At 42.3% G+C, this 18,263-nt stretch overlaps 1 protein-coding gene across 1 annotated transcript in view; it reads right to left on the reverse strand.

The window, feature by feature from the left end:
• Positions 1–18,263, reverse strand: part of SCAPER (S-phase cyclin A associated protein in the ER) — a 377,689-nt gene that overhangs the window by 318,522 nt on the left and 40,904 nt on the right. The window contains exons 5-7 of the mRNA XM_056128752.1: positions 14,184–14,284; positions 11,227–11,343; positions 5,000–5,160 (exon numbers count right to left, since the gene is read on the reverse strand). Coding sequence (XP_055984727.1) covers positions 5,000–5,160; positions 11,227–11,343; positions 14,184–14,284 — 379 coding nt within the window. The remainder of the gene's footprint in view (positions 1–4,999; positions 5,161–11,226; positions 11,344–14,183; positions 14,285–18,263) is intronic.

An 18,263-nucleotide genomic window follows, 5' to 3' on the forward strand; every position in this document is an offset into this window, starting at 1 on the left:
ACTGTCATGAAGTTTCAACGTATACATATCTTAAGCACCACAGACATCATGCTTCACAAAGCCAACGCATATCCCAGTAATTTTCATTCTTTCATGTCTTGGGAGCTTTCCATGTCGGACCATTTTCCTTTCACCTGAAAACTGCAGATGTGGGTCCAATGGTTTCAAATTACCTCAGTTTTTATTCATCTGGAATTGTCTTTATTTAATCCTCACTTTTGGAGAACATCTGTGCTGGGTATAGAAATCTACCTTGGGTCAGGGAGAGAATACAGGAATTAGGGTGCACGTTTTGCATGTGTTGAATGCAGGTCCGAACCCTGGAACCACGTGGTTTCCTGAGCATCATCAGGTGCAGCCATGGAGGCCCTCAAGCATCACCAGGTGTAGCCCTGGAGATCCCCAACCACTGCCAGATGGCCTTGGTGGTTTCCAGCAGGATACAAGCAGTACCACATATCTCTGGGGCCCAAGCAATAAACCACTAGAGCCACTAGCTCAATTGGTCAAGTACTGCTAGAAGTGGCCTCAGGGACCCCTAAGCACCAACATTCATGCAGCCCCTAAATAAATACATAAAAATAAATGAAATCTATCTTCTTTTCTTTCAATAAATTAAAGATGTCATTCCACTGTTAATTGGCTTCCATCATCTACACATTTACTCTTGTTCCTTTAAAAATAGTATTTTAGGGAGGGAGCAGAGCAATAGTACAGCGAATAGGACATTTGCCTTGCATGCAGCAAACCAGGTTTGATTCTCCAGCATCTCACATGGTCCCCTGAGTACTGCCAGGACAATCCCTGAGTATGGAACAGGAGAACGCCTGAGCATGGCCAGGTGTGACCCAAAAATGGGTAAAAAAAAAAAAAAGTATCTTTTGAAAAAAAAATAAAGAGAGGGGGCTCTGACTACTTGTAAAGGTTTTATTCTTCTGGGGCCGTTGAGAGAGTACAGTAGGTAAGGCACTTGCTTTGCATACAGCTGATCCAGATTCGATTCCAGGCACCACATATGGAACCGAGAGCCCTGCCAGGGGTGATTCCTGTGTGCAGAGACAGGAGTAAGCCCTGAGCACCACAGGGTGTGAATCCAAAATAAAAACAAAACAAAAAAAAGATTTTTCTTTTTCTTGGATTTTTCAGTATTTTTATAGTTTTGAATCTAAATGATAATCAGGTTTTTTTTTTCCTGCTTGGAGTTTACAAAACATTTTAAATGGGACTTGATTTCCCCCACAATTTGGGAAAATTGTCAGTAATCTTGTCTTCAAGCATGCTTTTACACTACTCATTCCATCCCTTTATAAGTTTCATTTACAGATGTGTTCTTTTCTCCCTTTGCTTATGTCTTTTCCTATGATTCTGCCTCTCTTCTAAACTGAATATTTCTCTTTAACAACAACTGGATCCAAAATGTTTTGAGATTTTGCAAGTTTGAAAATATTTTAATTTTGCACATTTAATAATTTGGCTAAGCAAAGAATTTTAAATCTGAAATTATTTACCTTCAGGATTTTGAAGACATGACTCTTTTTTTTTTTTAACTTAAATCATCAGTGAAATACAGTTACAAAGTTGTTCACAATCAGGTTTTAGTCACACAATGTTCCAAGAGAAGACATAACTCTTATGGATTCTTCTTACAGTCTAGCAAAAACAAAGGCTAATTCTGGTTTCAGTCATTGTATATAAATGGATTACTTTCTCTCAGATTTTAAAGCCTCTCATCATCTTTTGTATTAATAAATTTCTCAACATTCTCTTGTGTGACTGACTATATTTCACCCATTCTAGTAGGCATTCGATGAGCTCTTCTGGTCTAGGACTTTACCTTCTCCTATTAAAGATTCCTTTAACTCTCTCATTCAGGACTTCATCCTGTGAATTTTCTTTTTAAATAACCCAAGTGATTCAAATATTGCTGTCCTTTTATATATTACTGTCCAACAAGCTCCAATTTAGTGTCCTCAAATACCAGCTCTGCCATTTCTGCAATTTTTCGGTTGTGGCAAAGGTCTCAGGGGTCACACATGTGGCTGCAGTGTCTACACACTTGATGGCGGTGCAAGGGAGATCTTAACCTTAGTTACAGAACAAATGTGGATGTGGTCAGCTGGGGAACAAACAGTTGACAGTAATGCACCAGGGTCGCACACGCTGTTGGGATCCAAGCAGTCACACTTATAATGGTGCCAGGACTTACATTCAGAGGCAGGGGAGGGGTTCCATGGATTGAATTCAGAGCCTCACATATGCCCGGCAGTGACTCTACCACTAAGCCACATCACCAGGACCTCCATGCAATTCTTTGAGTTAGGAATTTGAGTAGAGCTCAATGGGGCGCTCGTTTCCTCCCTTCATGGTATCCGCCAGGGGATTCAACTGGAGCAGAATGTTCCACTACGGTTTCAGTACAAACTTGTTATAATAATAATGGTGGATCTGGTGTCAAAATATTGAAGGTAATCAAAGTAGAGAAAGAGTAATGTGGAAATCATCTGCCACACAGGTTGGGGGAGGCTTAGGATGGGGGATATATTGGGGTTTCTGGTGGTGGGAAATGGGCACTGGTGAAGAGACAGGTGTGTCACCATTGTATGACTGAGACTTAAACTCGAAAGCTTTGTAACTGTTCTCACGATGATTCAATAAATAAATTTATTAAAATTTAAAAAAAAAACACCTTGCTATGATCCGTTGCCTAAGAAAGCCATATTCTTGTTCTCATGGTCCCTATCTCTTCACAATCTATTACTTGGTGGCATCTCCTGGGTCACTTTAAGTGACAGCTAACTTCCTGACAGAAGAAAATAGAAGCTGCAAGTCCTCTTAGGAAACAGACTGGGAATTTACTGAACGTCGATTTTGTTGATAATATCAAGTTACCAAGTCACACAAAAGGAAAGGCAAATGGACTCCAGCATTTGACAGTGAGAGAAGCATACATCGGGGGTGACAGGAGAATCTTGGCTGCCTTCTCTGCAGACAATCTAACAATCTACAACAGCATCAGATTGCCCAAATCTCCCAAAACAACTATTTTTTTTGGGGGGGAGCATTAGAAAGAAATTAATTTGTTCAACTGTTTGCAGCTGTGCACTATTCTGCACCTGCCTGTCCCCAGCATCCTTAGAACTGTGTGGTGGGGGCCCATGAGGTTGAGTCATTTTGTTGCCAGTGAAAGCAAAGGAGGTGGACTCGAGGAAACAAGAGTGCTCCCCCGCCCTGCTTCAGGACTCAGTGACTGCGTGGCTCGGGTCAGCTAAAGTCGGCCCCGAGCACCTACAACTCATGTCCCACCAGCAGCACCAGGCAGCTGTCGAGCTGCACCTGAAGCCCACCTGCTCTGCACAGCGTGGAGATGGTACATGATTACCTGGTGAGCTGTGGACTGAGGCTGGAGCAAGGAATTGCTCTTTGCAGGAAAGGAAAGTCAGCCCTCACCTTGGACAGGTGTTCTGGGTTTGTCACCTTTCCTTCACAGAAACAAATTTCAAGATAGTTTTTACTGAATGGAACTTGCTTATAAAGATGTGAGAGAAGAGAAAGACAGGGAAAAAAACATGCTGAAGACAGAACATTGGCTTGAAGAGCAAATTTCAGTCCAGGCTTTTAAGACCACCACCCCTCCATCTGTATCAGATCTGTTCCTGGGCCCTGTGTGTGGGTCCTCCTGATCAGGGAAACACATTCAGGAGTTGGGATTGGGAAGCAAGGGCGTGAGGTCTCAATATTCATCTTTGTCGACTTTCCTATAATCTTATTTTCAATACTGTATATCGACCTTTTACTGTGCCAAATTTCTTATGTTTCATTCTTTTTATTTTGGGGATCACACCCAGCCATGCTCAGGGCTTACTCCTGGCTCTGAACTCAGGGATCATGCCTGGCGGGGCTCAGAAAACCATATACGGTGCTGGGGAATCGAACAGCATCAGCACCTGAGCCACTACACCACGTCTCTGGCCCCAAATTTTCTATCTTTTCCAGAGGATAAACCTCCAATATTTTGGCAGTTATGGTATTAGTCCAGTACTGAGACGAGTGGAGAGAATTTGGGATGGTTCTTTAACACAGAAGATGAACTCATCCCTCCCTTTACAATAACAACTCCTAACCAAGCTGAACACCCTCACCTCCCATAGAACTCATGGGAACGCTTTATATTTCTGTCTGCTCGCCTAGCTTAGGGTCCAGAGAGTTCACTCAAATATGACCACTGTCCTTCTGTTTTCTTTTTCCTTTTTTAATTATAGTTTACACAATAGGATCACAATAGTGTTCAAGTTTCTGAAACCCTACAAAGTTACTGCTCACCCCACCCCCCACCCCCATGAAAGGGTCCCTTACCCTCTGGCCCCTTTATTTTCTTTCTCCAAAAAACAGTTTATATCATCTCTTCTGTTGTCCTTTTTTCCTTTGATTGTTTGTTTTGAATCACAGTGAGATATAAGTTACAAAGTTGTTCATGACTGGGTTTCAGTCATACAATGTTCCAACACCCATCCCTCTGCCCGTGTACATTTCAGGGTACTATCTTTGATTTTGGGGATTAAAACTGGGTTGGCTGCATGCAAGGCAAACCCTACCATAAGATGATGCAAGAAGACAAGCACATAATGCTATAACCCTTTAAAACACACATAAAAAATTTTAATATATGTCTGTATATGGATATATATGGATATATATAGATATATGCCTGGCAAGCTACCCATGACGTATTCGGTATGCCAGAAAGAGTAACAACAGTCTCACAACGGAGACATTACTGGTGTCTGATCGAGCAAATCGATGAACAATGGGAGGTCAGTGATATAGTGCAGTGCTACATATGCATGTACATGTGTGTATGTATACCTATATATGTGTATGTATACATATAGATATATATCCACATATATATGTGTGTGTATGTATACATATCGATATATATCCACATCCCTACATAAACCACCTGTCTGCTACAGAAAAAGGTTTGCTCAAAGCCACTTGCCATTTCTGCGGGAAGCCTTCTGCGTGGTCACTGGCGGGCAAGACTGAGCAGAGACGGAATCTGACGGAACCACAGCACCTGTGTGATGAGCCTTTACCTTGTCGGCCCAGCTGACACCAGCAGGAGCCAGGCGGGGAGCAGCCACAGTGCCCGGTGAGCCCCTATAAAGAAAAGGAACGTACTCAAATGCCCGAACACGAGAGCAAAACCTTTACAAGAGAAGACTTCATAGAGTTTAATCTGAAATAAATTGGACACGTGTGCTTATCCACATAAAGCAGCATGCTACCATCAGAAGTCATGGGGAGCCGTCAAGTTACCTTGGTCTAATACATCGCTAATTTAATACAGTAGAAAATATTGCCATTCTATAGAAGTTCTTGTTGGTCTGGCTCCAAGATTGTCTTTCCACTAGAGGCAGGAGAGAGCTCAGTGGGCTGAATGTGGTCTTTGGCACCCCTGGTCCCCCAGAGCAGCCAGGAGTAAAGTAAGTAGCCTCTAAGCACTGCTGAGCATGGCCCCAACACATAATAATAATCAATTTTGGGGTCCGGAGCGACAGTACAGTATTCCCAGCATCCCATATGGTCCCCTGAGCACTGCCAGGAGTAATTCTTGAGTGCAAAGCCAGGAGTAACCCCTGTGCATCGCCGAGTGTGACCCAAAAAGAAAAAAAAATCAATTTTAAGTTTCACCGGAATCTTTATAAATAAACATATAAGCAGATGCTTCCCTCCACTCTGCCACTGCCCTCTCACTAAATGTACTCGATAAATCTGTTCTAACTTGCCTCTAAAAATATACGCTGAACTTTGCATTTACATATAGAATGCCAGCTTTAGTGATGAGAACGTACATTAATTTGCTGATACACTGATGCAGGACTATTAAAGTAGACTTTTGCCATGATGACCTTTTAGTACCTGTATTGCAAACCATAATGCTCAAAAGGTGAGAGAGAGAAAGAGAGAGAGAGAGAGAGAGAGAGAGAGAGAGAGAGAGAGAGTGTGTGTGTGTGTGTGTGTGTGTGTGTGTGTGTGTGTGTGTGTCAGTGTGAAGGAGAAAGAAGAAAAGTACTTGCCATAGAGGCAGGCTGGGGGATGATGAAGAGGGTGTGGCAGGAGGGAAACTGGGGACATTGTTGGTGAGAAATGTACATACTGATCTGTATTGCAGACCATAATGCCCAAAAGTAGAGAGAGAGTTTGGGGGAAATTGTCTACCATGGAGGCAGGGGGAGGGTTGGAAAAGGGGGGTATAATGGTGACATTGGTGGTAGAGAATGTGCACTGGTGGAAGGATGGGTGTTTGATCACTGCATGACTGAAACTCAAACATGAAAGCTTGAAAGCTTGTAACTGTATCTCACAGTGATTCAATAATAGATAGAAAGAAAGAAAGAAAGAAAGAAAGAAAGAAAGAAAGAAAGGAAGGAAGGAAGGAAGGAAGGAAGAAAGGTAGGTATACTGGTGAAGGGACCACTCTTAGAACACTGTATGATTAAAACCCAATTATGAACAACTTTGAAACTGTATCTCATGGTAATTCCATTAAAAAACTGAATTAAAAAATAAGTAAATTGGGGTTGGAGCAATAGCACAGCTGTAGGGCATTTGCCTTGTGTGCAGCCGACCTGGGTTCGACTCCCAGCATCCCATATGGTCCCCGAGCACCGCCAGGAGTAATTCCTGAGTGCATGAACCAGGAGTAACTCCTGTACATCGCCGGGTGTGACCCAAAAAGCAAAAAAAATAAAAAATTAAATAAGCTGAAAAAACAAAATCATAAAATGAAACAGACTTTTGCTATATACATTTTTGTTTGTTTGGGGGGTCACACCCGCTGGTGCTCAGGGCTTACTCCTGGCTCTATGCCAGGGATCACTCCTGGCGGGCTCCAGGAACATAAGCAGAGGCAGGGAGGGAACCTGGCTCAGTAGGTGCACAGCGAGTACCCTGCCTGCTGCACCCTCACCAGCCACATGTGGTTCTTACATCAACCACAAACACGATGCCTGACCGACAATGAGGCTTTTTATTTTAACAAAGGATTGAGCTGAGGGGTCTTTCTGTTAAGGTGGTGGCAGTGAAAATTTGGTGGGGGGAGTACAATAAGACTCAAACCCATAGAGAGGTTTGAAACTATCCCCTTGACATTCTGTGATATTGTAAAGTAATGATACATCAACTTAAAGAGGAGTGGGGAAATGGAAAACTTCAGGGTTTCCATGAAAAAAAAAATTATAGAATTATAGATCCCATGATTATATACTTTTTTCCCTACATACAAATGTTTGCTTCTTAAACAATTTTACCTAATTTATCCCTGGGCAAAGTAAATGCTGTCTTTAGACAACAAGAGACTTATACATTAAACATTTATGTGTACTTAACAAGTGGGATCTATTGTTTAAGCAATATATATATATACATATATGTATTTTAATTTACTAATTTACTAATCAATATGGTAAAAATCATTTGAGACATACACTCTCTGTCACTGTCCTCCCATTGTTCATCGATTTGCTCGAGCGGGCCCAGTAACATCTCCATTGTGAGACTTCTTGTTACTGTGTTTGGCATATTGAATACTCTCGATAACTTGCCAGGCTCTCTGAGAGGGGTGGAGGAATCGAACCTGGCTCAGCCAGGCTGGCTGCGCGCAAGGCAAACACCCTACTGCTGTGCTATCACTCCAGGCCCATTTAAAACATAAAAACTAGAAAAATTAAATAATAATTTTGAAGTTTAGGGATTTAATTTATAATCTATTAAATAATCTGGGTCAACTTTTCACCAAAAAAAAAAATGACTCTTCCTGCACTCACTGTATCACTGTAGCACTGTCCTCCCGTAGTTCACTGATTTGCTCGAACAGGCACCAGTAAAGTCTCTATTGTGAAACTTGTTACTGCTTTTGGCATATCAAATACGCCACAGGGAGCTTGCCAGGCTCTGCCATGCGGGCGGGATACTCTTGGTAGCTTGCCAGGCTCTCCAAGAGGGACGGAGGAATTGAGCCCAGGTCGGCTGCGCACAAGGCAAACGCCCTAACCACTGTGCTATCACTGCACTCACATTTCACATTAATTTAATATTTAAATTCTAAGTAAAAATAATAAAGGTGATTTGAATAAATCAATTTCGGAACTTGGTAACCTGAGTATTCAACTCAACCAATGAGAGCATAAATGAGTAGATACATGACAGACAGCTGTGAGCCACAACTTTTTCAGAATGCTGAAATATTGTGTTTTACAGTGAAAATAAGGGTCAGAGGGATAGTATAGCTGGTAGAGCGCTTGTTTTGCATGCAGCTGACCCAGGTTCGATCCTCAGCATCCCATGTGGTCTCCCAAGTAAAGCCTGGAGTATATTCCTGAGTACACAGCCAGGAGTAACCTCTGATCATCAGTGGTGTGGCCCAAAACATGCAACAAACAAACAATGATAATAAATTGTGCCAGTTCATCCAAGGACAGTAGACACAAGGGCCAGGAATATTGCTCCATAGTTGGAGGCCTGCCTCATGAGCTGGGGGAGAAGGCAGTTGGAATAGAGAAGAGATCACTAAGTCGATGGTGGTTGGAGGATTCGTTCGGGATGGGAGATGTGTGCTGAAAGTAGATGAAGGGCCAAACCTGATAGCCTCTCAGTACCTATACTGCAAACCATAATGCCCCAAAGTAGAGAAAGACTATGGGGGAAATTGTCTGCCATAGAGGCAGGTTGAGGGCTGGGATAGGGGTGGGTAGATACTGGAGACATTGGCGGTGGAGAATGCACACTAATGGAGGGATGGGTGTTCAACAACTGTATGACTGAAACTCAAACATGAAAGCTTTATAACTGTTGCTCACTGTGATTCAATAAAAAAAACAATAATGGGGGGATGGAGGGGGGAGGGATACTGGGATCAGTGGTGATAGAGAATGGGCACTGGTGGAGGGATGGATACTCTATCATTGTATAACTGAAACCCAAGCACAAAAATTTGTAAGTCTACAACTGTACCTCATGGTGTTTCACTAATAAAAATTTTTAGAAAACTGTGTCAGTTAATCCAACAAGATCAGATAGGTCCGTCCAGGAACTGTTATCATTCATGCAGGGATATCTTCCAGTAGTCACACAGACCCATCCACTCTGACCATCTGAGAAAAAAGGGAGAGCCTACCAAGGTAGACTCGGAGGCGCCAGAGAGAGGAGACTCAACAGGCTGAGCACATGTTTAGCATGGAGAATATTACTACAGTAAATATGAATAATATCAATGACTAGTCACGAATCACGACCATCCTGTTATTCGTCGATTGCCTCGAGCAGGCCCCAGTAACGTCTCCTTCATCCTAGCCCTGAGATTATATTCAGGTGTATATTCAGATTATATTCAGGCACAGCCAGGTGTAGGCCACCACACCCATAAAAAAGAAAAAAAGGAAAGAAAGAAGAGGCTTCAAATTAGGCATTAAGATAGAAAACAAAGTCTAAAATACAAAATAAAATAAGTCTAAAATTCAAAAGTCAAGGGCAGAAAGGCAGGTCACCCCATTGAAATGGAGGCTTTGTGTGCAGAAGGCCTCTGTTCAATTCCCATCACCACAGACTCCCCTGAGCACTGTGCAGGGAGCAGTCTCCAAGCAACACTGCTTATGGTCGGCCCTCAGAAAGAAGAGTTTAATATATATGTATGTATAAGTATATACATATATATATACATACACACATATATAAAACCAACATAAAAGACCAGAACATTATTCCACATGTATAGATGATCAATAAAGTAAATAAAATTATTTAAAACATGACACAGATACTCTGGAATTGAAAGTACAATAACCTAAATGAAAACTTCCCCCAGTAGTCTGAAGAGCAGAACTGTACTCATAAAATAAAGAATAAATAACTTGAAGAAAGGCCAGTTGAGCGGGTCCTAACCTGAGGAACAGAAAGAAAAGGAACATATGGAATGAACAGAACACCCCTTCACACACTTCTGAACACCATCACAGGGACATCAAATGTATGGCAGAATTTGCAGAGAGAAATCAGGCAAAAATAATTAACATAAGCCTCGCTATGTATGGGACACATTAATCTATATATCGCAGAACAGCAACAAACGTGACTGAGAATGCAGGGCTCACACACACAAGGATCACAGTCAAACTATCAAGGAGAAGACTGAGAGAGAAGCTTTTCGCAGGGGAAAGAGAGGCAGCAGGAATCAAACCCAAAATAAACCACATCCCAGCTCCCAGAGAGAGAAAACTTAGAAGCAGCAAAACAAAAGTAGAGCATTTCATTGTTTTAAAAAGCCCAAGAGAAGGGACAGCTAATTTCTCATCAGAAATGAGAGAAGCCGGAAGCCAGACGGAACATGAGAAGATATACTGAGAGAAAAAGACTTCAATGGTGAGCGGCCTGGGGTCATCAGGGCTCTGTGCTTGGGAGTGATCCCTAGTGGTGCTCGGGGAATCAGATGTGGTGCAGGGATAGATGCTGAGTTGGCTGCGAGCAAGACAGAGCTTTCACCCCTGGCTCCGCTATCCAGTCCCAGAAAATGACTTTCAGCCAATAATTCTATGCACTGCAAACCTACTCTCCAAAACCTGAAGGATATGTTAAAAGACTCTCAGATAAACAAAAAGTGAGAGAAAGATGTAACTGGCAGACCTACACACACATGCACACACACACACACACACACACACACACACTACAACAATTTCCTTTTAAACATAAAAGGAAATAAGACAGTGATATGACTTGAGTCCATATCACATAAACAAAGAGAACCAGAAAAAGCAACTAAGTAAATACAAAGGATAATATAAAAGTATCTTTTCTTTGTAACTTTTCTTCTTCCATTTGATTTAATGGACAACTACCTAAAATAAGACTGGGTTGATGGAATCATAATGTGTCAGAATGGACAATTTATGATATCAATGGATTTAGAGGTTTCATTGTGAACTAAATTGCTAGTTCTTTATACAAACCCTTTAAATTCTGGGTCTCTACTTATGTCTGAACACATTACATTTCCTGAAAGTTGAAACTTTACTCTCATGAATACTTTTAAGTTTTTATTCAAACAATTTCAAATACCCAGGAATATATATATGAATGTGTTTTAGCAGAAATTATCAGTTTTGTAATACTTATAAGAATCTTATCCACAGGACATTTCCTACTGCAATGCAAATCTTAATGGCTCACCCAAAATTTAAGCTTCTTCGAGCATTTGATGTTACACTTATTCTGTCAGTTGATGGACTTGGAATCACGTGACGTCCAGGAGACATCTTCTTCACTTCCCATGCCAACGACGTTGGTCTGCCGATTGAAAGCATGCAGCAGAGTGAATTCGCGAAGAAAGGGGGGGGGGGGGGGGACAGAAACTTTTCCATTGGTTCTTAGCAGTGAAAAACATCCCCAGGTCACAATCTTTTTCCAAGAGCTGGTTTATCCAGAAAGTTAGCACATTCACATAAAGCTATCCCTAATGACGTTGGATCAAGAGTTTTCACCCACCAACTGATCTACACTTACCTAAAAGGGTCCTGAGTTACGAAGACATTAAAAAACAAAACAAAATACAAGAAAACAAAACCACACCTAAAAAGTCAACAGGACTAACTCAAGCTAGTTGTGTCTGAGAACTAATGGTATGAAAAACAAACAGCAAGTCAGAAAGAAAGTGGTAAGGGTGGAATAAAGAACACACGGGGATCTATATAAAGATATATAAAGTCTCCTTTATTTTTAAGTGGATATTGCTTTTGAATTAAGAACTGCTGTTAAGGGTCTGGAGAGCTAGTATAACTGGTAGAGTGCTTGCCTTGCATGCTGAGTCAGGGTTAATATCCAGCATCATATATGGCCCCCTGAGCCCTGCAGGGACTGGCCCTGAGCACAGAGCCAGAGAAAGCCCTGAGCACCACAGAGTGTGTCCAAAAGAAAAAAAAGAAGAAAAAGTGCGACTGAACCTTAATCTTCTGCACTTCTTCACTGGCCCCCCAACCAATGAGTTGACAGAATCTCTCCTAAAATGTTTCTCTCAAGCAACAATTCTATCTGATGCTCATAACCCTATCTGTAATGCCCCCAGAATCTGCTTATCCCACATCTCCATTCACGCTAACAACTGGGATTTTTTTTCTCAAAAAAAAAAAAAATTATAGTTATAGCTATTAAACAAGAAATTTGATTTTTACAAAAGATGACTCAAATAAAATCTAATGCTGCACTTCTTGGGCCACATCCAACTCCGAGTTTTGGGGGATGAGGGGTTTCTGCTAGCAGTACTCGGTGGACCATAAGGTGCCAAGGATCTAACAGGACTCCCACATGCAAAGCCCGCAAGCACTCCAGTCTTCTAAGCTCTCTCTGCACCCCAGAAGTCTGAAGCTTTAGACAACTGAGGGCCAAATCACCTTTGAGAAAGGTTGTAACACACTATGCTACCACCCAGATACAAAAAGTCCCTTTCTGTTCAACGCTGCCAACATCTGACATCCATTTTCACTGGAAAGTTGCATTTGCTTTTATTTTTGATTTTTGCAGAGAACAGATCTAATGCCAATCTCTTACTTGAAATGGTTCCAAATAAATCTGAAGTTTTCATGATCTGGCCCGCACCTAATTCTCTTAGCCCCGGCGACTCATGCTCTTGTGCGTGTGATCCCCACCTCACTGAACTCCAGATCCCTGGATGCCACCACGGTACCTTCTACCCCATGGCATCCAACTGTATCATCGCTCCTGCCTAGGCCACTCCTTTCTCCACTTTCATCCAGCTAATGCCAACCTGAGATTTTAGTCACAACCTAAACCTTGCCTCCTTGGGGAGACTTCTTAGACTCAGCAAATCCGCTCAGTGGTAAATTTGGGGGGGAAAGGGGCTCACCCAGTGGAGCTCAGGGGCTACTCCTCGCTCTGCACTGAGAAGTTACTCCTGGCGGTGCTTGGAGACCATATGGGATACTGGGAATTGGACCCAGGTCAGTGTCCTACCTTCTGTACTATTGCTCTGACCCCAGTAGTAGATTTTCTAAATACTACCGGTAAAGTACTCTCTTATTTTCTTTATTTAATGGGGATGAGGGGATGATGGGTGTAATAAGCTGGGGAAAGATCTCAAGCAGTACTCAGGGCCTGGGGTCCACTCCAGTGATACCTGGCCTAGCTATGCAGACCAGACAGCTCAGTGTTAAGGATTTGGAGTGGGGATTTGCTAGGCAATGCTCGGAGGGCCATGGAGTGCTGGTGTCAAATTCACATACCTGGCATGTGCTCCCCTCTATGCTCTCTGCCCGGGCTCCCATATTTCTACTTCAATGAGAGCTCACACATGAGTCAAAAATGAACATCAATCTTTCCTGGGAACACTCTCCACTCTTCATGAGGGCAAGCAATGTGGCGATCCCTTTCACCCAATAGCCTTGCACACAGAACTCAGATGCAGGCTGGCCAAGGGAGAAGTCACTTGGATAGCTCACCATTCTCCATAACAAAAAAATAGAGGTTTCCCTCACTGCCTACTCCTTTTAGCAGGGATAATACAACTTCCCTGATGCTCCTTTCACTTTGCACAGACTCTGCACTTCGACAGCTGACTTCATTTTCTTCCTCTGTCAACAAGGCAAACCACCTAGTAAAATCCACTGCATCCTTAGAACATTCCCACCCCCACCGTGAAAGCTTCCTGATCCATCCCCATCCAAGGAGATGCAAGCGTGTCCTGAGCACCCACTCATAAACACATGAGAGCAGTGAATATGTCAGTGATTCAATTGTTGTATTAGGAAAAAGTACCTTGTCCCAGAAGGTGTCCAAGATTACGCCCAATCAAATATTTGTTGCTGAACTAAATCAGAAACACAGCTTCCAAATTTAAGAGTTTCAAGTTAGGCAAAGGTCTAGGACTGCTTTTTACTATTTTTTTTCCTTTTTTGGCTTTCTGGGTCACACCCAGCAATGCTCAGGGGTTACTCCTGGCTCTGCACTCAGGGATCACTCCTGGCAGTATTCAGGGACCATATGGGATGCTGGGGATCGAACCCGGGTTGGCCGCATACAGGGTAAATGCCCTACCCACTGTACTATCGCTCCAGCCCCCAGGACTGCTTTTTAAACTGATGGCTGGTCTAAATACACAGAATAGAGTTGATTACCTGCTTTGAGCATCTGTCTTCTCTAGCTTTTCCTGAAGCTGAATCCAGTCAATCAACGCTTTGAAATCTCTAACATAGTTATCCAGCATCATGAGCACTTCCTAAAGCAAACCAAACAACAAACATCGAATTACACTGAGTCAAAAAAGTCATTTCAATTTTATTTTAGTCACCCTGATTTACAGTCCGTTAATGGCACTGCTGCCTGCACACATCATAACACTCCCTCGGAGTGCCCAGTTCGCTTCACCACTGGAATCTAAAAAGTGTGAGAAAAAGCTTTAGAGGGAAGGTCGTGAGAATTAATAATTTTTATAGTACACTCCCTCCTCATTATAAAAGTAATAAAACTTAATTGTCTTTTTTTTCTTCTTTTAAGGTTTTATTTTTTCATTCTCACCACTTGGTAAGGAAATAAGAAGTGAATGAGGGGGCCAGGAAAAGAGTACAGCAGGGAGGGCGCTTGCCTCGTATATGGTCCCCCGAACAACACACGAGGAGTGACAGCTAGGAATAAGCCCTAAGCACAGCAAGGTATGATTCAAAAACAAAACAAAAAAGATTAATGAAAAAGAATAAATGATTCCCTGGTCACCAGGAATGATCCCTGAGCTCAGAGCCAGGAGTAAGCCCTGAGCACCACTGGGTGTGCCCTGCACACAAAGAAACGGAAAAGGAAAAGGAAAAAGGGAAAATAAAAGAAGTAAGTTTAGACGAGAGGCTACAAAGAGACAGTATTAATATGCCTTTTTAAAAATTCCACAAAATGCCCGCTTCTACTTTTTGCCAGAAAGTTGAAGAGAAAAGTGTTCAAACATTCAAAACATAATGTACAGCATACTATTAGAAAGCCAAGATCCATGCAAACATTATCTAAAGCAAAACTGAGTCCACAGCATTGCCCCCAGGTCCCTGGGGCTCCACCTGCCCCTGCATCACTACCTGACACTCCTTCACAGTAGTCGCTGCTTAATTTCGCCTGATTCGATAGATAAATGAACTGAGTGAGTATGGTTTGTGCAGAGTTTCTCCTGTGACTCACTGCTGTCTACAAACACATTCAGGCATCCCACTGCATCAGTATTTACTTAACCCAACTACTATGTATCAATTTGTACTTATATTTATGTACTTATTTTCCCATATATCAAATATTTGTCCAACCTAAGCTTGATAAACATATCAGGTTTCCATATTTAGGAATAATAAATGATATGCTGTTCCCTACATACATGTCCTCTGCACATCCTGTTGCTATCTGTTATGTCTAAACCCATGAGCAGAACTGCTGGACCAAAGGTAAGCAGATAATACATTTTGGCACACAAGAATAAAATCCTTTGCAAAATGAACCTACTTCCTCTAGTTTTTTGCAGCTTCAATCTGTCAGGAAAACAAGGTACCATCCATATAGGTTTTCATTCATGGACACACAGACACACACACACCCACAGACTCACACACACTCACATCCACACACACAAACACACACACACACACACACTCATCCATGGTTCAAACCCACAGCTTCACACATACAAGGCACATGCTCTACCATGAGCCCCAATCCCGGAGACTCTGTTTTAAACCTGAGCCATTCTCACTGACTGATTCCTGGGGCTTCACTCTGGTTGTAACATCTGTGTCGCCAACACCAGTGATGTCCCTGTCCTCTCATAAGCTCACTGTCCAGACTCTTTTGGCCAAGTACGTATACAAGAATGCTGCCCATTTTTCTGGAGGGATGACTGCCATTCCTTTCTGATGGGCTGACACTGCTGTCTGTGTCTTTTACATGAAGAACCTTCCTTGGTTATGCAGGCTACAACATATGCTTAACCTTTTATACTTTGCAAAGAAGGAAATCTTTTGATGAACAGAAATTCCTAATTCTGTGGAAGTCTAACTTCAACTCTTTCATTTAAAGACCGATACGGCTGTGTGATCACATCGAAGTAATCTTTCCCTTCCACCAGTTCAAGACACTCTTCTCCAACGTCATCTTTCACATTAGCAGTTCTGAATGGGGTCTTATGAGGGTAAGCCCCCAGAATACTTCAAGGTGGCCACAGATGAAAACTGCATAAATGGGGCAGGGGAGGGGGATAACATGAGACTAGGGGGCTAACTGGTAGGACTGGTGGTGCTCACTTGGAAGGAAACAAAGTTGAAAATGAGCCACAGTTAGAAAAAGTTGAGAAATACTGTTCAGAGCCCGGGTCTGTTTGGGAAGTCTAACCTCTGTCTTATCGGTCTTCCTTTGAGGTACCCAGAGCAAACTTATACTGTTACAGTTCTAAAATCAATCTCGGGGCTGGAGTGAGAGCACAGCGAGGAGGGCATTTGCCTTGCATGCCGTCCACCTGGGTTCGATCCCTGGCATCCTATATGGCCCCCTGAGCACCGCCAAGAGTAAGTCCTGAGTGCTGAGCCAGCAGTCACCCCTGAGCATCGCCAGTGTGACCGACCCAACAATGCCAAAAATAAATAAATAAATAAATAAATAAAATCAATCTCAAAGTCCAGTAGAGTACATCCTCCAACTGCTGCCAGAGAGCAGCCTGGAGGCAGCCACCGGGGTAGAGGAGGACCCTGCTGAGTTCTGGTACAGCCTTTACCCGGCTGGTGACCAGCCCACCGGGGTCTGGATGGGGGCAGAATTAACCCCTGCTCACCCCAAGTCTCAGAGGAGCCAAGGAAGCTCAGATGGAATCAAACTTAACTCTTTCTGATCCAGACCAGCCTTCACCCAAATACCAGGTTCCTATCTTCCTTACAAGGGAAAAATTCAAGGCAGGAGAGTGAAGACAAGAACTCTGAATAAAATGACCCAAGAAACAGGCACAGCTGTTGCCATGGAGGGTTGCAAAGCATGCAGCCCTGAGCCATACTCACTGACTGATGCCTGGGGTTTCACTGAAGCGGGGTGAGAGGGGGGTTAGTAAAACTGTGCGTGAGAACCGCATGCTTACTGATGTGCTGCATGTGCCAATCACATCACTATACAACCAGAGTACTGGGAGTTCATACACATTTGGAGCTAAAGAAAGGGAAACTGACCGTAGGGCCAGGGTTCTGATCCGCACGTGCTCTGCTAACTGGGCAGAGCTGGCTTTCAGAGTCCTCTTATCAGGGAGCTGAAATCACAGTCTCCGTGGCCCAAGTGCTTCTTCCATCTCAAGGCCTTTCTTCAGCAAAGAGGGACTCTATTCTGTTTCTCAGAGCAGTTCTCCACATCACCTCCCTACCTCCCAACTATTATCTTTGACCTCTTTGTTCTGAAGAGAATTCGAGCCTTTGCACTTTCGCACAAATTTCAGAAATGACATCAATTCTCCAGAAGGAAAAATTTTAAATTTTGAAACTGGACTGATTTTTACAGCCAACTGGAAGAACACTGACATAAGTGTTTTTTGGTTCATAAACAGATATGTATTTATGTGTACTTCTCTCTTACTCAGTATTTTCAATCATGTATTATAGTTTTATGTGTAGAGGTACTGAACATCTCTTATTAGATTTAACCTGAAGAATAAATGGTAGCTGTGTAAAATTTATTTTTCTCTATTACTGTTGATTTTGTAATGTGAACTGGTATTCAGCAATTTTAACTCACCCAATAATTACATAAAGCAACATCAGCAGCAGTGAGTTAAAATGTTTTCAAAGTTAATCCACCTGGTAGCATTTATCAGTCCTTTATTCCTGTGTAATGGCTAAATAATTACATGAATAAACACTATTTGTTTATTCATGTAGTTGATGGATATTTGAGTTGTTTCCACTCTTTGTCTATTATGAATAATGCTATTATTAACATTGTGTACAAGTTTTTCTGTGAACAGACGTTTCTAATACTCTTGTTGAGAAGTAAACTTGATACTTTTTATATGCATTTCCCTGATGATTAAAAATGGGCAGCATATTTTCCTATGTTTATTGGACACATATATCTCTTCTGAAGAACTGTCTATTCAAATCCCTTGTCCAATTTAAACTGGGTAATTCTCTTTGTTTCTGAGCTCTAAGACTGACCAGAAATATGGTCTGAAAATTTTTTTTTTCTCTCACACAAGTTTT

Source organism: Sorex fumeus, unplaced genomic scaffold (genome assembly GCF_029834395.1).
Source record: "Sorex fumeus unplaced genomic scaffold, SorFum_2.1 ptg000067l, whole genome shotgun sequence".
In the NCBI taxonomy this organism is placed as follows: Eukaryota; Metazoa; Chordata; class Mammalia; order Eulipotyphla; family Soricidae; genus Sorex; species Sorex fumeus.